Genomic DNA, 20,595 nt, shown 5'->3' with positions numbered 1-20,595 from the left:
GTAAAGCATGAATCCAAACAGAGCTTTGCTTTAATCGAAGAGTATTTATCCTCGTGAGAGGTTCTGTGTTTGGAGATCTGTAAGCAGAGACTGTGTGCTAGAAAAAGGCAGGGAGAGAGGGCCACCAGACACTGCCACACTGTTCCAACTCCAGGGGACACCATCCGGTCGGTTCCAGTGTGTACGGGCCCCCCAGAACCGTGCGTCGTGGCAGCCCGGACAGGGTTCCCTTGGTAATAACCTTTCCACATGGCATGCGCGGTTTGTACCCCTGGAAGCCAGAATCCTGCATCTGGCAACTGACGATGGGCTTTAGAACACCGCACTCCTTTCCTGGGGGAAGGGACCCGATTGCTGCAAGAGCAGCTTCCCTTGAGACTCTCTCAAGTCCTGCTTCAGACACTCAGAACCGAGTGGCCTCAGGTAATTCACTGAATCTCAGCTTCCTGATCTGTAAATTGGAGAGAATAAAACTACTTGGAATTCAAAGAGAGCAGCGTGCATAGGCACTAAGGACAGTAAGCATTCAAAAGATAAGAGCCGTGTAGAAGAGGGTATTGGGAGGAGACAATAATAACAGCTAATATCTACTGAACCCTAATACCTGCTGGGTGTCGAGCTAAGGGCTTTGCCTGATTTAATTGTGAAATTGCTTCAACCCCCTTTTGAAGGGGTGTCCCCATTTCACACATGAAGAGCTAGGCACAGAGAGGTTAAGGGACTTCTCCAAGGTCACCCTACTGATAGGTAACAGAGCTAGGACTCTAATTCAGACACTGGCTTTGGAAGGCAAACTTTTTTTTTTTTTTAGTTTATTTATTTATTTTGAGAGAGAGAGAGAGAGAGTGCACGCACACGCACGCGTGGGGAACGGGCAGAGAGAGAGAGAGAGAGAGAGACAGAATCCCAAGCAGGCTCCGCAATATCAGATGTGAGACTCGCTCTCACTAACCGGGAAATCATGACCTGAGCTGAAATCAAGTCAGACACCTAACCCACTGAGCTGCCCGGGGCGCCCCTGGAAGGCATACTCTTTAACAAGTACTCTCAGCCTGGCAACTTTTGAAAAGCATATGTGCATTTTTATGGCCTGAATAGTTAATCCAGAAAACTCCATGTGTGAAGATGTTGCAAGAAGGAGGAAGATGTCGCACCAGGGGCCCCATCCAGCCTCTGCTTCCGCTGCCTTTCCTGCTGAGGTGTCCTCTGCCCTCTTGTTCACTGTCCATCTCCCTCCAGAGACTCCCCTAGGGGCCAGGTCACAAAGTGAGCAGCTATGAGCCACCCAGAGGGGTTAGCAAAGGGTGAGACATCTCTCCATCTCTTTACCTCTCCTGCCTGCTCTCTGACTGCCCTCTGTCCTAACCCCTGACCGCCGGTCCTAATGACCAATGGCACAAGTCTGCAGACTCCCGCAGTGACCATTCCCAGACACTCAGTTCACAAATTGGAATAGGGTGCCGTCTTCTGAGCCAGGCACTGGGCCGGGAGTGAGAGTCCTACAGAGAGACGCCTGTGCGCCAATGACCCCCATGGACGGTGCAAAAAGACGCTGAGAAGGGGTCAGGGGAGCAGAGCACAAATTGCCTGGAACAGTCGTCAAGGCCCGGTAGCAGAAGTGACTTTTGGGTCTTAAAACTGGGGCTGGAGTTCAGAAGATGGGGACAGGAGTTCTTGTGGGTGGAGGGGGACACAGGAGTTGATGTGAACGAGCAGAGGTGCTGAGGGAACAGCTAAGGCTGGCTTGGCACAGACTGCTGGCTCTGGGCTCACCTGCCTGAGTTTGAAACCCACTGCCTCCATTTATTACCTGCGTGACCTTGGGCTCATTACTTGACCTTTCTGTCCCTTATTCCCCCATGTGTAAAATGGGGTGATAATGGTATGTACCTAATAGGATCATCTAAGCCCTTGGCACAATACCACAAACCCTGGCTGCTGTTTTTGCCGTTATCCGTGAGCCGGAGGGGCAGAGGGGGAGACCGACAGCCTCCTCGACTTCCCTCTTTGACCTCCACAGCAGGAGGTCTGTGTTGTGACCCAGGCACACTCAGGCCCTGGGAAGCACCAGCACAGGAATCCAGGAAGCAGCAAACCTAAGTGCAGACTCCTGGAGGGGGGGCGCCCGGCTGAGGTCAGGGGAGGTGCCAGGGGAGGTGCCGAGAGGCTCAGGGCGGCAACGCGGTACCGCATTTACTGAGCGGCTACCGATGTGCTGGCGCTGAGGATAAGGACCCGCAAAGTACAGGAAGGTCGCTTCATGGACTCTTCTCTCAGCTTCCCCAGGGATGTGGCTGGAGAAGGAACCTTGTCCTTCTGCAGCCAAGACCAGTCTGGCCCACCCTGGCCACCCAGAGCCTGTTCCGGGGACACGGTTGTAGTGGGTGGGGAGTGCTGTGCCTCTAGGACAGGTCTGAGCCACTGCGGTTCCTCCTGGCAGGCGCCTAGCCTGTGGCCTGCGGTCAGAAAGGCTGGGTAAGGACCCGGCAGGGCTGGGTGTGCCCGACCGGCAGGCGCGGGAAAGGGGGAGAGGATAGAGGAAATCAGGGCACAACGAAGAGGAGGAGGAGGGCCCAGCCAGGAAGTGGACCCGCCGGTGTTCCCAGACCACCCCTGCCAGCAGTGCCCACCCTGCTTGCTGGGCATCGGCCCTAGGAGGGGGCGCCGACAACTGCGACCCACACGCGGGCCCTTCACCGCGCAGGTAGGTCCCCCACCCCCCCAGCTGGGCCTCTTCCTCTCGCCAAGGTCGTGGGGTCCCTGGCGCGCCCGCAAACTGCTTGCGGACAGCGGCCGCGTCCTGGACACTGGCAGCCAGTTCCCCGCCTTCGCCGAAGCGGCCCCACGAGCGCGCGATGACGCTTCGGGCCGGTGGGGCCACCTGTGCGTGCGCGGAGCGCAGCTACCAAGCGTGCGAGCGACCTCGTGTGCGCGGGGGATGGGGGGGCGGAGGGGCGGTGCGCGGGGCGGGCACGTGCGTGAGCGGCCGGGTGTGCGCGCGCCCGGCGGGGTGGAGGCGGCCAAGTGCGGGCGCGCCCTGGGCGAGCAGTACGGGCAGACGCGGCTGCGGCCAGGCCCCGCCTGGCCTGGTGTCTGCCCCCGAGCGCCGCCGGCGCGTCAGGGCCCCCCTCCGCGGTAGAGTGTCTCCTCCCGCGGTAGCTGCCTGGGTTAGCAGCCACCCCCTCGGCTGGCTCTGTGGCCACCTGGTAATTAACACACACACACACACACACACACACACACACAGCTAACCCTTCTTTTCCCAGAGCTCGGCAGCACAGGGGACCCAAGATTCAGCGTGGGCCAGGCTTTCCCTTCCTTCCCCCAGACCTGCGCGGTGTCTTTTACGTGAAGGGCAGGTGTCCGGCACAGGGAAAGCTTGTCTGCGATTGGCCGAAGGAGCGCCCGGATGAGGTTGGCAAGGCCACCTGCCTGGCAATCCGTGGGCCCGGGTACTCCTCAAGCTGGAGAACAGTGACGCGTTGGCCAAAAGGCACAGGAAGACACTTTGGGATTCAAGAGGAGAAAAAGAGGAGGGAGCACTGATTTGGAGCCAGAGGCAGGTCACTTCCTGTGGCTGGGCCTCTGTGAAATGGAAATAACTACTTAGTGAGGACAAAAGAGATGTGAGAATGTTACAGATCTGAGATGGTGAGATTGTGTTGTTCTCCCCGCAGGTAAGCTTCCAAAGAGAGGATGGTGGAAAAAGGATTCCTAAGCTTAACAGGGGATGCCGGGCTGGAACAGTGTGGATGCTGTAATGAGAGCTCAGTTCCAGAGCGAGATGACGGGAGTGCAAATCTCAGCTCTTACTCTTAGGAGAGCGATCACCTTAGCAAATCAGCTACCCTCTTTTTAAGCCTCCGTGTGATTTTCTACGAAATGGGCATGATAGTCGAGCCTGCTCTCTAGGGTGTTACGAGATCATACTGGAGAAGATCTCGCCTTGAAAGCCTTGCAGAGCCCCTGAGTGTTAGCTAGGAGTCTTGTTATTACCGTCAGGTTGCACCCTTCTGGGTACAGCACACACACCGTAGGGAGAGAAGACTCAGGGAAACAGTAGAAACCGGGTTTTATCTTTCCTAGCTGGCCGGTCTCAAACAAGATACCTTACCTCTCTGAGCTTTAGTATCTCGTGGGAAAAATGGAGATTATTATATCCACCTCACAAAGTTGTTATAAAGGTTAAAATAACCACATGAGTGAAACCAGCACATGATAAGCCCTCACCTGATTTTGGAGAAAAAGAATACTTGTGTTCCAGTTTTTACTGCTGCCTAACACACCAGTTTAAAGATAATGGCTTAAAATAACAGTACTCAGCTGTTTTGCTCAGGAAGCTGTGATTTGGGCAGGGTTTGGTGGGCGTGGCTTATCTCTGCTCCTTATCGCCTCAGCTGATACGGGGCCGAGCTGGCGCCAGAGAATCTTCTGAGATCGCACACTTGCGTGATCCTGGCTGCCAGCTGGGACTGGGGCTAGGGTCTTGGTTCCTCTCAACGGGGCCACTCCAAGAGGCTGCTTGGGCCTCCCCATGACATGGCGCCCAGGTTTCAAGAGCAACTCTCCCAAGTGATAGGAAATGGGGGTTTATAGTCTCTTCAGCCGTGGACTCAGAAACCAGCACAGTGTGTTTCCACTTTATTCTACTGACCATGTAGTCACAGAGACCACCACCATTCAAGGGGGAGGGGACCTAGACTCCATCTCTCAATGAAAAAAGCATCAAACGATTTCCAACTATCTTGACTGTAGCACAACTTGAAAGTCTTTTTTAAATTTTTTCTGGGTGCCATGGTGACAAATTAATTCATCCTTGCAAAGGAGAAGACCAGCAGAGATCCAGATATCCATAACGAGGGCCTTATCACAGAGCCTGTTTCGGTCACGGTCACTTTCTTGGGGCCTGGTTCCTGAATGAGGGAGCAGGCCTCCTATACAGTGGCTTCTCTAGGATCTGTTTCCCGGGAACCTCTCTGCTAGCCCCTTGTCTTTAAAACCAGAGGGAGAAGCCAGGCAGGGGATAATTTGGATTCAGAAAAGTAGATTCTAGCAGGTGGCCCAGGCTGAGTATAATGAACATCTATGTAGCGCTCAGTTCCCTGGAGAAATCTGTTTGTTTTTCACGAGGGTTGCTGCTTGGGTGCTTGGGGAGTGACTGTTGTCCTACATTATTAGGTTATTAACTGATGGGTTGGAGCCCCGGGGGGGTGGGGAGGCAGGAGGCCAGAGAGGGCAGCAGGCCCTAGGAGTCGCCATGGCAACCTTCAGGTCTGTGGTTTTGTGCTTTGGCTCCAAGCAGGAAGGATGTCCCAGATGGCTGAGACCTTCTCAGAAAGACCACAGACTCTCCAAAGAGAGACCAACGGCTCTCTTTCGGCAGTAGGTTTCCGCCGTAATGCATTCTCACACGTGGCCACCCACCGGTGTCTTCAGAGTCAAAACCAACCCTCTTCCTGTGGCCTGCCCCAGTCTCTTAGCTCCTGACTTCAATTTCAGCCACACTGGGCTGCAGAAAGAAACAGATTTTAGATTCATTTATTCATTCAAGCATTCAACACATTTCTGTTGTGCGTTTATTTTGGGCCAAACCACCTCTCCCTAAGAGAGAACAGTACAGACCCGGCTCCTCCTTCCGCACGGGCTTACTGTCTGGAGGTGGAGGTGGGCATTAGCACATAATCATACAGATTCCCATGCACTGCATTGATAGTTACTTAGAATACAATGAATTTATTTTTTAAATATTTTATTTATTTGGGTTTTTTTTTTTAATTTTGGAAAAAGAGTGCAAATGGGGGAGAGGGGCAGAAAGAGAGGGAATGAATCTTTTTCTTTCTTTTTGTGTGTGTGTGTGTGTGTGTGTGTGAGAGAGAGAGAGAGAGGGCGCAAGTGAGTGAGGGGCAGAGAGAGAGAGAGAGAGAGAGAGAGAGAAGCCGGGCTTGCTCGAAGCTGGGCATGTGTTCACCTGAAGCGGGGGTTGAGTTCACCCAGTGCAGCACTTGAACTCATGAACCGTGAGATGGTGACCTGAGATGAAGTCAGATGCTTAACCGACTGAGCCCCCCAGGGGCCCAAAAATACAGTGGATTTAGACTTGACTTGAATCCCGGCTCTGCCAGCCCTGTGACTCTTGGTGTGTTCGGTGGTAAAGCCGGGATGATAATATTTACCTTCCAGGGTTGCTGCAAGGCATCAGCAAGGCATGTTGTGGGATACACAGAGCCTCGCACGTAGCGGTAACTCTGAGTATGTAAGCACCCGCCCGGTGTCCCCTCGTCCGGTGCCTGTTTGTCATTTGGAACTCATTGGCCACCTTCTTTCTGTATGGAGAGCCCCGGTCCCAGCTCCCTGGCAGTCACAGTCCTCAAGCTGGCCAAGGAAGGATGAAAAGAACCCAAGGAGGGATGTGTGCAGCACATTAAGCTGGGCCTGAAAGCCGTGGTTCTCGGACTTTGGCGTGTGTCAGAAAAACCCAGAGGTATTGCTCAAAGTGCCGCCTCTTGGACCTCATACCTCAGTGATTCTCAGTCAGTGACCCAGGGCCGGGCCTGGGAATACTGATGCAGGTTTGCTGGAGCTCCCCGGGGAAACGGGATTGGGCTTGAAAGACTAGGGAGCAGAGGCCAGGAAGTGGGTGGGCCCTGTGTTGGGACTCAGAGCGAGGGTGATGGGCCTTCTCCCTTCCTTCACACTTCGGCCACCTCTGCCCACCCCCCCCCCCCCCCCCCCCCCCCGTGCTCTCAGGGCACCAGCTCAAAGCCCATCCGCACCCAGAGGCTCTATCCCAACTCACCACAGATGGCTCCACGTCTCACAGATGGCTCCATCATTCACGCCGACATTCCAGAAGCACTGCTCTATAGGGTTTTAGATAAGTGCGATGTGGTGGTGTGGTCAGCAGAGATAATGACCCTCAAATGATGTCCAGTTCATAGTCCCTGGAGACAGTGAGTATGTTACCTTACACAGCAAAGGGAGATTAATTAAGATAGCAGGTAGAATCAAGGTTGCTAATGGGCTGACCTTTAAATAAAGAGACTGTCCTGGATTATCCAGGTGGGCCCAGGATGATCGCAAGGGTCTTTAAAAATGGAGGAGGGGAGCAGCAGGGTCAGAGTCAGAGAAGAAGATGTGAGGCTGGGAGCAGAGGCCGCAGTGACGCAGCGCGACACGAACTCAACCCGCCACTGCTGGCTTGGAAAACAAAAGCCAAGGAATGCTGGAAGCCTCTAGAAGCTGGAAAAGGCAGAGAAATGGATTTCCCCTAGACCTTCCGGAAGGAATGCAGGCCTGCCAATACCAGTGAAACCAATGTCAGACTTCTGACCACTAGACTCTAAGACAAGAGATTTGTGTTGTCTTAAGCCACTAAGTGGGTGGTACTTTGTTCCGGCAGCAACAGGAAATTCATACAGTGGTCAAGAGTCATTGGTGCCAAACAGCTCTACTCTTTCCCAGCTATGCGACTCGGGGCGAGTTGCTGGCATGCTGGGTCTCCGTGGACCGAGACAGGGATAACCCTGGCTCACAAGGTTGGTGCCAGCATTAAAACAGGAAGCATCTGAGAAGTGCTCATCCCAGGTACTAAGCACATGCTTCCACAATGGCAATGACTATGCTCTTTGGCCCTATGTTGCCTCCACTTCTTCCCTGACCCCACCAGGGCCGTGGTGCCAGGGGCTCTGGAAGGTTCTCTGCTGGTTCTTTTTCTTGGTCCTTGGAGCCATCCTTACTTCACACCTGGCCACCTTTGAACCTGCAACAATATCGCACCATGCGTTAGCTCCTCTGATGTAAGCCTGTGCTTACAGCCTGTGCCGCTGATGTAGAAGGCCTGGGGAAGGCCAAGGCTGGCCTTCAAGACACAAGTCAGCAAAGGTCCCTGGTGTCAAACAGCCGATGGCTCATGATAAGACACTGGTACTTGTCAGAGCCCCTGGGGAGCCTCCGAGGTCGTTACCCCAACCAGCCCCAAATCAGGAGAGTAGCCGTGGGGATAAGGTAGTGCACCATAAAAAAATACCTCACCAAGTTGGCCTGCCCACCCTTCACCCTTTCTAGGGGAAAGAAGACCATGGGGCAGGACCTTCTAGCCTGTCACTTCCATCACCACCATCCTCATCACCCCTGGATCCTCACTAACATGGAGGACCTACTGAGTGCCAGGCTGAACCTCATCTCCTTTGGTTCTCACAGAAGGCCAGTGGTCACAGGGTATGCGATTTCTCAAGGTCACATAGCCAGACAGTGGCAGCCCGGGGATCTAACCTGCACAGTCTGGTCCAGAGCCTCTGCTCTTAACCTTCATCCCGTGCCCATGGCATTGCTGCCATGCGCTGGACGGCTTGCAGGGTGCCACCAGCTCAGGGAAGACTCTGAAGTCCTCCCTATGATGAGTCTCAGACTGTCTGGATTCTAAGAGCCAGGGGTGCCCGAGAGCCTTCTTGCCTATGGTCCTGTTGCCCTCAAAGTAGCCTCCAGAGTGGCTCAGAAAAGTCCACCAGCCCCTCAGAGCCAAGGTTGTTGGAGGAGATGTTTATGCTGGGGGCACACAGGTCTTCCCAGGGCTCAGTCCAACCTTCTGGGACTACCATTCTGCTGGGGGCCTACAGGGCTTCCTGTCTGCTGTCACTGAGGGCTGAGAGATGGAGACAGTGAATTCAGGTGGCAGGCCTGGTCCAGTTGATGTCCTGTGGCTTTCCAGGATGGAAGGAGACACTGAGGTGGCCCCTAGCAGCCCCTATGAGGTCACCGTACCCCACAGAGCTCAGGCATTCTGGCCCTTCACTAAACTCCCCGTTCTGCTCAGCTGCAGCTCTAAGATACTATCACTTTGGGCTTAAGGACAGAAGTCTGAATGCAAGGAGGCAGTCCGGGGGCTTCTCTTGAGGCTGTGTTTTTATTACAAACTCATTACTTTGTACTTAGTTACAGGTTTATTTAGAGAGGTTTGGGCGACTCCAGGTTATGGGGTCCCTAGGGCCCCTCAGGCCCCTGCTTGATGCTTTGTGTTATCACGCTTTCTAGGCCTTCTTTCCTGTTTTAGGTTCAAGACAAAATCCTGGCAGCAAAGGAGAACACAGCACGGGCTCCTTTTTCTCTTACTGAGTGGGTGTCTCCGAGGATGTGGGCTCAGCTGACTTGAGTAAAACTAAAGCGCCACCCGCCCCCTGCGTGTGCGTGTCCTATTAGGCCGGGCCCCCCTGCAGAAGGAGCCAGAGACATTCTCTCTGGCCTGTGTGTCCACCGGGTGGTCAGGCATTCACCACTAAGTCACCCCTGCCCTCCTCACCCACGCATTCCTTCCTGTGACATCAGGAAACGCCAGCCACTCTTCCGCGGTTCCGGAAGAACATCTGTGTCGAGAAGCATTTACTCGGAGGGCCCGGGCCCAACCCAGGGGGATTTGTTTTTCCTGAGACCTCTACCAAAACAGTCCCCCCAAAAGACTACAGCGATTCACCCTCTGGAGAGGACGAGTCCCACAGATCACCCAACGGGGCAGGGAGAACGCACTTTCTCAATGACCCCCATGCGTGGCAGACGTTGGCTTTGTGGCCCCAGCAACGTGTCCCATGATGCAGCTTCCAAGGAGAGTTCTTCAAAGGGAGGAGGCTATGCCAAGACAGCATGACGTCTGAAGTCGCCAGCGCATTCTGAGAAAATCACGGCTCTGTCATTTAGCTGTAAGGCCCCGGTTTAGAGCCTTTGCCCTTCTGTGTCCGAGCGTCCCCATCTGTAAGATGAGGGGGCTGGGCTGCGTAACCTCCAGGGGGCTCTTCCAATCCCGCTGTGCTGAGCAAGCTTAGTAAATGCTCCTGAGAGACAGAAGACCCCGTGAAACCAGAGCCCTGTGCTTGCTCTCTGCTCGGGGCCGTGCTATTTTAAAACATCGATGCTTGCCTTCTTCATAGCCCGGAACCTTCCCCGTTGCCCTGGCTCTATCAGTCTGCAGAACAGGATCCAGCTTGCCTCCACCACCACATCAGTGCTTCTCCACCTGGCCGCCCACTGGAATTGTCCTGAGATCTTTGAAAAACATTGGTGCTGGCATCTCACCGCCAGAAAGGGTGATTTAATTCATCTGAGGCGGGGCGTGGGCATTAGTATTAATTTTTATAAGTCCCCCGGGTATGTTCTTAGGTGAGTTGCCACCCACCGACCCAGATGTTGGTTGTTTGCCGCTGAAGGGTGACAGCCCGGGGCTGGGGGCGGAAACAGTCCCCTTCCCCTGTCCTTGCCGGCCGTCCCATCGTTCTTGCCGGTGTCCGCAGCATATTCTAGCATTGGCTTGTCTGAACGGCTCAAGCAAGGACTCCTGGGGCAGGGGTTCGACACCCTGTAGCTCCTCTCCTGGTATCTTGTAGGTTCTCAAGGTGGTTTGATGGGTAGAATTAGTGTGGTTAGCTCCTCCTGCACCCCCCACCCCCACCCCACTCCCCAGGACTCTTGCCCCTAACTCAGGCTTTCACATTCCTGGCAAGGTCTCTCCCTGCCCCCCTGGGGTCTGGAAGCATTTGGAGGATGCGGATGATGGAGGGAGCAGTCCCCCCCTGCTCTCATCCTTGGCTGGCAAGTGTTCCTCGGCAACCACCCAGCCTGATACCGGATCGGAGTTCACATGATTCTGCCTCAGCTCGGGAACGGGCAGCTTCCAGCTGGGATTTTCTAGACCGAGCTGGGAGGTGTGGTCTGTGGGAAATCTCCGGAGGGGAAGCGCGGGTCCTGGCTGCAGAGTGGCCTGCTGGGGGCCATCCACCAGGCCCGGCAAGGTGGGTCCCGTCTCCTCCCCCGGGACTCTCCAGAGCCAGAGGAAGCCCGGCTGTTTGAGGTTTGAGGGCAGAGCTCAGCCGAGTAGACAGTCAGAGAAGAGCCAGATTCCCCCTTTGCTGCCGCTCCCTGCCTGTTCTCCACCTGGCGTCAGAGACCATCGCCTTCCCGGGGTCTGGAGGCTGAGAAGGCGGGGGATCAGCCCAGTCGTTTCCAAACTGAGGATCGTGACTCATTAGTGGGTCAGGAAATCAATTTAGCGTAGAATTGATCAGAGTGCGTCGCAAGTAGTGGGGTAAGTATTGCTTTGGGGAAGTTTTATTCTCTGTATGCACGCATGTGTGTGTGTGTGTGTGTGTGTGTGATGTCTGTGTGCTTGGTTACAATGTCAAATGTATCCTTGCTACGCTTTGTGGTCAGAAGAGCTTAAAAGGCAGCAAATCAGTGCCGTGATGCCTGGGTTCTGGGTTCTGGATTCAGATCCGCCCGACTTACTGTGTGAACTTGAGCCGCTGGCTTAGGCTCTCTGGGCTTCAGGTTCTGTGAAATGGGATAGCAGTGCGAGCCCCGCCTGCCCCAGAGCGACTGCCTGAGCCCAGATGGGACTGAACTTCCCAACAGGGACAAGGGCTTGAGAAATGAGATTTTCTCCTTGTTGTTGTTGCCCGAGTGAGGCTGTTTGGGAGCAAGATGGGACTCAGGAAGCCTGCAGCCTGATTTCTACTCCCGTCCCAGAGGGAAATGTCAGCCTCTGAAAGCAGGTAGAAGTTTGACCAGCTAAAGGGAAGGGAAGCTGGGTGCGCAGGAAACTCCCTGCTCCGTGGGCTCGGGGCTCCGTGAGTAGCCGTCTGTGTGCGTGCCTGTGTGCAGCACGCGGAAGAAACGGCGACAGATTAGATCACTGTTTATGCACCGGCTCCAGGCCAGCATCAGGCACCTCCGCCTTCTGGCTGGGGATGTGCAGGAGGCTCTCAGCTTGCGTCAAAAGGCGCTTCCTTCCTTTCAGGGCTAATTTTTCTTGGTCGTTAAGGTCCTGGAAGACCTTTCTCCGTGCCGACGAGCATTTGTAGAAAGATTTGCTTTCAGGGGTTCGTTGTGTCGTGGATAGTCCGTGGATTTCTTAGCTGGGTGATGAAGCGTTTGAGGTAGATGCAGAGACTCCTTGTGTTCATTCTCCGCCCCTCCCCCCCGCCCCTCGGGCCACCACGGACTGGGCGCACTTTGGGTGCTGAGGACATGGGTGACCCGGTAGACATCCGCCGGGTGCAGGGGAGCAGGCCCGGAACTAAGCCCGGTGGCCCTCCTGGTGGCATCTGAGGACCGGAGCTTGGCGAAGCCTGGGGGTGGAGGGTGGTTGCTCACGGATCACCGTGATAGACAGAAAGGGGACATGACACAGAATTCATGTTCACAGAGTTTGGGCCGGTCTGAGCTCCAAACCTAGCCTACCACATCGTAACTGTGGAATCCTAAGCGGGTTGGTTCATCGCTCTGAGCCTCAGTTTTTTCACCTGTCAAATGAGCACTGATGAGAGTGGTATTGAAAGGGAGCGAAGGTGCAGAAATGTGCCTGGCACGTCGAGCCCTCTCGGCCGTTGTGGCTTGGTTCTTCTATTCCATCTAGGTTTTCCCATTCACGGAACACTTTTGCATCCACTGTGTCCCTTGATTTTTGAGGAGGAAGTTTCTTATGGACAGCAGGTAGAGAAGGGACCCTCCTGGCAAGGTGGAGTTTCTATCTGGGGGTACCTGTCCTCAGGAACTGGTAGAAGGGAAGGTTGGCTGTGATAAGACCTGAGTGCAAAAGCTGGACCCTCTGACCAGCTCTGGAGGCTTGAGCAGATGCCAGGCTTCTGAAGAAGAAACCCCAGTAATCCTTCCTCCTTACTTTTCTATTTCTATTAATGATACCCCACTGTCCCAGCACCCAACCTCAAACCCATCTACCTATCCACTCACCCATCTATCCATCTCTCTCCCCATTAACCCATCCATCTGTCTACCCCTCACCCATCTAGCTATACTTTTTTTAATTTTTAATGTTTATTTGAGAGAGAGAGTGAGCAGGGGACAGGGAGAGAGACAGAGAGAGACACAGAATCAGAAGCAGGCTCCAGCCTCTGAGCTGTCAGCACAGAGCCTGATGTGGCGCTCAAACCCACGAACTGTGAGATTACAACCTGAGCTGAAGTCGGACGCTCAACCGACTGAGCCACCCAGGTGCCACCCGCCACCATCTAGCTGTTTACATATCCATCCACCCATCCGCCCACCCATTCATCCATCTGTCTACCCATTCCCTCATTCATTTATCCATCTACCTCCTCATACATTCATTTACTCATCCACCTACCCATCTATCCACCCATTCACCTATCCACCCACCTAACAAATAATTTTTGAGAGTTTATAAGGACCAAGCACTAAGGAAAATCTCAGATTTGTCCCTGACTGGGGTCCCTGCCCCCCACCTGCCTTCTAATTAGTTGTCAGTTTCTGCAGCTCCTTCTTGTCTCCTCTCTGGCCATGCTTCCTCATACCTAGACCCAGTCATGCCAAGCTACTCTCAGTTCCCCAAACATGCCCGTTGTCTCTCTCACATTTGGCCTGTTGCACACATTGTTTCCACAGGCAAAAACTCCCCTCTGCTTGGGTAGCCCTTCCCCCTTCTTCTGTCTTAGTCTGACTTGCCACTCAGGAAGGCTTCTCTGGCTGGGTCAGGTTACCTCCCATGAGCTCCCTTAAAGTCCTGTGCTCTCCTTAGGAGCTGGTCTCACCCGTCTTCTCCGCTGTCTCATGAGTAAAAGCAACTTGAGTTTCACTAAGTGACAGTGTCTAGGGCAGTGCCTTCCATACAATAGATACTCAATAAGTGTCTGTTGTATGAATGAATAAGTGAATGGATGGACAGATGGATGGATGCACGAAAGCATGGTTGCATGGATGGTTTAGAGGATGGCTTTAAGGGCGGTCAGATGGAGCTAGGAAATCCAACAGGAGGCCGTTGTACCGATGCTGGGGGTGAAGTCTTGACCAAGTCAATCTAGGGCATTGGTGTAGGAAATGAAGAGGAAGAGATTGATGTGGGAAATATTTAGGAGTTGAAAATGGTAGAACTGGGTAATTAATTGGATGCTTTGGATGAAGATAAGGGAAGAAGCCAAAGGCCATTCATCTGCACAGGTAGAGATGCCCCTTCCAAGAGGCCATTAGTGCAGAAAATGATGGAAGGGGGCTGGGCCTCATCATGGAGCACGTCCTGTGAGACAGCGGGAAGCTGGTTACGTCCACTGTCCGCCTGGTGGGAGGCCTGGAGTCGTCAGAGTGCAGATGGGGTTGAAACCACAGAGGGAGGCTGTCCCACAGAGGCCGTGTGTGGAGTGAAAAGAACAAACCAAATTAAACATGAGTATGAGGGGGGCTCACAGTACCACTGTGCGCTGCCTCGAGCGGTAGTCATTTGTGCGTGCTGTTCTGTCTTATGAGACTGGAGGCTCCCTGAGGGTGGGAGGAACACAGAGGAACTGGACTCTTGGACAAGCCACTCCATCCCTCAGTGTCCTCTTGCCTAAAATGGGGAAAATAACAGGGCTGTAGTGAAGATGGGTGAGAGGGCAGAGGTGAAATGCTCTGTAAACTGCAGAAGATTTTGCAAATATGAGGTGTAAGAACCCTGACAGATCCAGTCCCTATTTCTTGAGAGAGCGAATCAGGCTGTTGACCTCCCAAAGGCTGCATCCTGGTTCTGCCCATAAGGGTTCTGTTGGGTCGTTAAGTTCCCCTTACAGCTACCTCTGCCTCCCAGCTTGGGAACTCGAGTTATCAGGATACTTATCCTGCCCCTTATCAGGACTCAGATCCCAGACTTTCTAGAGCTTTGAGTGCCTTGCTACTCACAGTGTGGTCAGCGGGCTGGCATACCAACACCACATAGGAGCATGTTGCAAATTCTCAAGCCCCACCTCAGACCCACTGGATTAGACATTCGGTAGGTAAGGCTCAATAATTTCAATAAGGTTTTTTTTTTTTAAGTTTATGTATTTATTTTGAGAGAAGAGAGTATGAGCGAGGGAGGGGTAGAGAGGGAGGAAGAGAGGGAATCCCAAGCAAGCTCCACACTGTCAGCACGGAGCCCGACACAGGGCCCGAACTCATGAACTGCGAGATCACAACCTGAACCGAAACCAAGAGTCGGACACTTAACCAGTTGAGGCGCCCCTCAATAATCTGTTTTAAACAAATCTTCCAGGTGACTCAGATGCACCTAAATATGAAAACCACGGCTCTGGAACACCCAAACCCACTTTTCGCTACAAGGGAACGTAGGAGGTGTTTTAACCTAAACATAGTAAATGTTTCTTCTCTGCCTTGCACGCTTGAACATTTTTTACTTCGGTTGCCAGAATTCGCTTATTGTTGGCCTAGGAAAGAGGAAGCCACAAGCCATTGCCCCAGCTCCCCCCTCACCCGCCACACACACATATATACACCCACCACTTATAAACAATAGGCTTCAGCCTGGTGACCTTCCAAAGACCCAACAGGACGTGTTTTTCTTCACGATGGCTTCATTTGCCCTGTTTTGGGGGCATCTGGGGGCCTGTGCTTATGAATGAATTTTATCTTCCTGCGGGTGGACTTTATCTGGACTTTGGAGAACCTGAGGTAAATCTAGAGACAGGGGCTGTCCTGGGTGAGTGCTCTTGGGGACAGTTCAGGGACGTGTCCGGCTGTTGACCTCATATGTAAGCCAGCTGAACTGTGCGTGGGCTTGGGATTCAGGGATAGGAGGGCCGGCAAGTGGAGGGTGAGTGGAACCAAAGTTTGACTCACCGGCCGTGGGCAGAGTTGAGGGGTCACAGGGCTCATCTGCCCCCTTTCCCCCTTCCTCTCACCATCAAAACATATAAGCAAAACCAAAAAAAACCACAAAAAGCAAAAAATAAGAAAACACCCTCATGCACTGTGGGTAGGAATGTAAAATGATGCAGCCACTATGGAAAACAGAATGGCAGTTCCTCAAAAGAATTAAAAATAGAACTGTCCTATGATCCAGGAATTCCACTTCTAGGTGTTCACCCAAAGAACTGAAAATGGGGACTCAAGCGGATCCTCGGCATCCCTGTTCATTGCAGCGTTATTCACACCGGCCAGTAGGTAGGATAGAAACAACTCCGATGTTCATTGACAAATGAGTGGAAAAACAAAAACACAATACATACACACAATGTAATGTTGTTCAGCCTTCAGGAAGAAGGAAATTCTGCAATATACTACCCCATGAATGAACCCGGAGGACATTTTGCTAAGTGACATAAGCCAGACACAAAAAGGCAAACACCGAATGATTTCCCTCACACGAGGTCCTAGCATAGTCAAATTCAGAGACAGAGAGTAGAATGGAGCTTGCCAGGGGCTGGGGGGTGAGGGGAATGGGGTATGGGGTATAGGGGAATGGGAATAGGGTATAACGGATACAGAGTTTTCCAGTTTGGGAAGATGAGAAAGTTCTGGAGACGGGTGGTGTGGTGATGGTTGCATAACCGTGTGAATGTACTTCACACCGCTTAAAAATGTACACTTAAAAATGGTTAACATGGTACATTTTATGTTATATATATCTAACCACAATTAAAAACAGCGAGAAGCACTCCCCTCCGCCACCATCACTGAGATTCCGGGCTTGTGTCCTGGAGAGGGTGGGGAGGTGAGCCCGACGGGAGTCCTGCCTTCTGGAGACTGACTGAGAGTTCGAGAGTGAGTCTCAGGTGGGGACTGGCTGGCCAGGAGGGGGGACATGGAGTAGGCAGACCTGGGTCCTCCTGCCCATGCTTCCTTCCTCGGGCCTGAGGCTCAGAGAGCTGGCCTTTGTAGCCAGAGGGTGGTGGTGGTGGGCAAGGCTGAGGAAGTCGGGGCCAGATCATGCTGGGCCTTGTAGGTCCCGTAAGGAGTTTGGGCTTTACTGTAGGTGTGATAAGAAGCCATCTCAGTGGGTTTTAAGCAAGGAAGAAGAAGACCTGGTTATATTTAGAAAGATGGCTGTGCCTTCCATGTGGGTAATGGGCAGGAGCATGAAGGGGAGAGTCGAGGTGGGGTGGGGGAAGCCCCAAGGAGTCCCAGGGACTCCAGGTGAGGAGGGTAGCTTTGGACCAGAACCATCTCTTGCCCATTTAGAGGCAAGAGGCCAGGCAGGAGCCACAACAGAGCTGCAGGAGGGAGATGGCGGTGGGAGGGGGGCCTGGTCAGCTGGCGGTGAGGTGGCTGGGGGCAGACTCTGAGGCTTTTCCCTTCTGGGTCCTTGAGTTCCAGATTGACTATTGTTGAGAGACCATGCAAAGGACAGGGTTGATTTGCTGATACTTCAAAATAGCTTAATTCGAATGTTACTCATTCAGAATTTGCAACCATATAAGACTGTATGTTCTCCGGGGGGGAGGGGGTGGTGAAAAAAATCTGAGCTATTACGATGATTTGTCACCCTCCAAAGGGCTACAGGACACAAAGAGATATGCAATACATATGGGGTATTAAAATTTCATGGAAAGGGGGTGGTTGGGGGAAAAATGTCTAATGAGGGTCTTTGGGAGAATAATTCTTTTTTTCTTTTCTTTTCTTTCTTTCTTTCTTTCTTTCTTTCTTTCTTTCTTTCTCTTTGAGACAGAGAGAGCATGAGAGAGTGAGAGTGGAAGAGGGGGAGAGAGAGAATCCTAAGCAGACTCCACGCTCAGCACGGAGCCCGATGCAGGGCTTGATCCCACAACCCTGGGATCATGACCTGAGCTGAAATCAAGAGTCAGACACTCAACTGACTGAGCCACCCAGGTGCCCCCGGGGAGGATGACTGTTAAACAAACAAGCAAAAAGTTGAAACATCCTGATTTAGACTCACAGTGAGATTTTTCACTGGAACCAGGAGTGTTTAATCAATAGAGGAGCTCAGGCTTTTCATTATATATATATATATATATATATATATATATATATATATATCTGTGTATATATATATATATATATCTGATATATATATATCTGTGTGTATATATATACACACAGATATATATATATCAGATAATTTATAAAGTAGGCTTACAACAACAATTTTTATTCTATTTTGTTCTAATGTATCTGTAAATAGAGCAATAGCATTTTCTTTCTTAAATTCTCAACACGATAAACTTCTTGCAAATACTATCTTTGACTCCGCCTCTTTCCCTCTGGCAAAACAATGCCGTGCATTTTGACATCCATCGTTTGATGTGGCCCTGATACTGCCCCTGAGGGTGAGTGCTTCTATCCCCACCTTCTAGATGAGGAAACTGAGACAAGGGGTAAATGACTTGCCCGGCCTGTAAGCGGCTGACCCCGGCCTCGTGTTCATTTCTGTTGGTTCCCGTCTTGTGCTGTTCCCTGCGCTGGGCCCTCAGTTCTCCAGAGAAGAGGTGAGGGAGCACCTGCTGGGGAGCACCGAGAATCCAGGCAGTGGCCTGAGGGAAGCACGGCCTTTGTTTCTTGCCAGAGCACAAGAGGACGTGACAGGGTTGGGCCCTGCTGTCTGGAGAGGCCCCCAGGAGGGGCCGTGACCTCAGTGTTAACTGCCCTGGTACATGTCTTGGAGCAGGAAAGATGTGACGGATGCATAGTGCTGTCGTAGAGAATGGCTGGAGCCCTCACTGTCGTGCGTGGGTCGGAACTGAACTTTACCTTGAGCTTCCCTTGGAGGGTTTGTGCTCACGAGGGCTCCTAGCCTTGCTTGCTGCCCCGAGGGACCAGGAAAATAAATAAGGGACGGGAGGCCACGGAAGGGGGACAAGGAGGCCCAAACCACATTTTACATTTTAGTATCCTGGTGTACAACCCGCTGGGATAGTCTAGTTGAGTTGAGGCCGGTCCGTCTTCTCGATCGGGTGAGGCACTTAGAACGGGACCTGGCACACAGTAGGTGCTACGGAGATGTGAGCTGCTGTTATTCTAAGCCTCTCCCGCCTTCAGCTTTCAGGGACTTCCCCGCCACCGAGGAGGCCCAGCCTTTGAACCGGCTTGAGCCACATCCCGCAAGCAAGATGGCGTCAGAGAGCCCGGCCCCTTCCCCGAGCCCATGAGGGGCGAGGCCCCTTGAGGCCCGAAGATGGGGAACGTCACTGAGAACTCGTCGCTGAGCTGTCCCATCGACCACACCATCCACCAGACTCTGGCCCCGGTGGTCTACGTGGCGGTGCTGGTGGTGGGCTTCCCGGCCAACTGCCTGTCCCTCTACTTCGGCTACCTGCAGATCAAGGCCCGGAACGAGCTGGGCGTGTACCTGTGCAACCTGACGGTGGCCGACCTCTTCTACATCTGCTCGCTCCCCTTCTGGCTGCAGTACGTGCTGCAGCACGACAACTGGTCGCACGGAGACCTGTCCTGCCAGCTGTGCGGCATCCTCCTCTACGAGAACATCTACATCAGCGTGGGCTTCCTGTGCTGCATCTCCATCGACCGCTACCTGGCCGTGGCCCACCCCTTCCGCTTCCACCAGTTCCGCACCCTGAAGGCGGCCGTGGGCGTCAGCGCGCTCATCTGGGCCAAGGAGCTGCTGACCAGCGTCTACTTCCTCAGGCACCAGGAGGTGGTGGAGGACGACAAGCGGCACCGCGTCTGCTTCGAGCACTACCCGCTGGAGCCGTGGCAGCGCGGCATCAACTACTACCGCTTCCTGGTGGGCTTCCTCTTCCCGCTGTGCCTGCTGCTGGCCTCCTACCAGGGCATCCTGCGGGCCGTGCGCCGCAGCCACGGCACCCAGAAGAGCCGCAAGGACCAGATCCAGCGGCTCGTGTTCAGCACGGTGGTCATCTTCCTGGCCTGCTTCCTGCCCTACCACACCCTGCTGCTGGTGCGCAGCCTCTGGGAGGCCAGCTGCCAGTTCGCCAGGGCCGTCTTCAACGCCTACCACTTCGCCCTGCTCCTCACCAGCTTCAACTGCGTGGCCGACCCCGTGCTGTACTGCTTCGTCAGCGAGTCCACCCACAGGGACCTGGGCCGCCTGCGCGGGGCCTGCCTGGCCTTCCTCACCTGCGCCAGGACCGGCCGGGCCAGGGAGGCCTACCCGTCGGGCACCCCCGACGCCTCGGGGAAGAGCGATGAGCCCGAGTTGCTGACCAGGCTCCACTCGACCTTCCAGACCCCGAACTCGCCTGGAGCGGGCGGGAACCCCGCGGGCGGCTTGGCCTAGCCAGGGTCCCGCCGTGTGGGGCCAAGTGAGGCCTGAGCTTGCCCGCCGCCTGCCGCCCGCGTGGCCAAGCGCAGGTGGGAGCGATGGGGGCCTGGGCCGCCGTGAGACCTCTCTGGTCCCGGCGGGGGCTGGGGGGGCCTCTCTGGTCTCGGGGGGTCTGCTCCAGCTTGCTGAGCCCAGTGGGGATAAGCCCCCATCAGCTGATGGGAGTCGTCTGCGGCCGGCTTCCGGGGAGAGGAAGACAGTGAATTGTCACCTCCAGGAAGTTCACAAAGACAGGCTGGAGGGGGGGAGGGTGCAGAGCGTGGGTGGGGGGGATTGGGAGATGAGGGTGGGGATCTGGGTTCACGCCTGCCAGGACCTTCCAGGGCCGTTGTCACCGATGACACCTGTCCAAATGCACGGGTGTTTCCTGAGGACATGACACACGAAGCTGTATTGTCATCATTAACCCTTGAGCCCCACCCCACAAAGGGGTCGGAAGGGAGATGACCTTCCTGGAGGCCGGAGGGGAGAAGGCAGGTGGGGAGGCGGTCGGGCACTGGGAGCATGTGGTGGGGGGACAGTGAAGGGCATGTCTCACTTTCACAGGAAAGGTGAGTGGATTCTACAAG

The 20,595-nt window shown here is 53.9% G+C and overlaps 1 protein-coding gene across 2 annotated transcripts; it reads left to right on the top strand.

The window, feature by feature from the left end:
• Window positions 1-2,425: 2,425 nt before the first annotated feature.
• GPR68 (G protein-coupled receptor 68) lies at window positions 2,426-20,066 on the top strand. Of its 2 annotated transcripts, none has more exons than XM_030319792.1 (2): window positions 2,426-2,704; window positions 18,763-20,066. In XM_030319792.1, exon 2 carries the CDS (start codon window positions 18,899-18,901, stop codon window positions 19,979-19,981), a length of 1,083 nt encoding a protein of 360 aa, XP_030175652.1. In that variant the 5' UTR covers window positions 2,426-2,704; window positions 18,763-18,898; the 3' UTR covers window positions 19,982-20,066. The 2 variants fall into 2 exon arrangements, with proteins under 2 accessions (XP_030175652.1, XP_030175653.1); XM_030319793.1 differs by lacking the exon at window positions 2,426-2,704 and adding an exon at window positions 10,706-11,068.
• Window positions 20,067-20,595: the final 529 nt, after the last annotated feature.

Source organism: Lynx canadensis, chromosome B3, assembly GCF_007474595.2.
Source record: "Lynx canadensis isolate LIC74 chromosome B3, mLynCan4.pri.v2, whole genome shotgun sequence".
NCBI lineage: Eukaryota > Metazoa > Chordata > Mammalia > Carnivora > Felidae > Lynx > Lynx canadensis.
Note: the sequence above shows the minus strand (reverse complement) of the source record. Positions and strands in the feature narration are given on the sequence as shown.

Coding starts and splice junctions, on each gene's coding strand:
- GPR68 (XM_030319792.1), top strand. CDS start 18,899: ATGGGGAACGTCACTGAGAACTCGTCGCTGAGCTGTCCCATCGACCAC.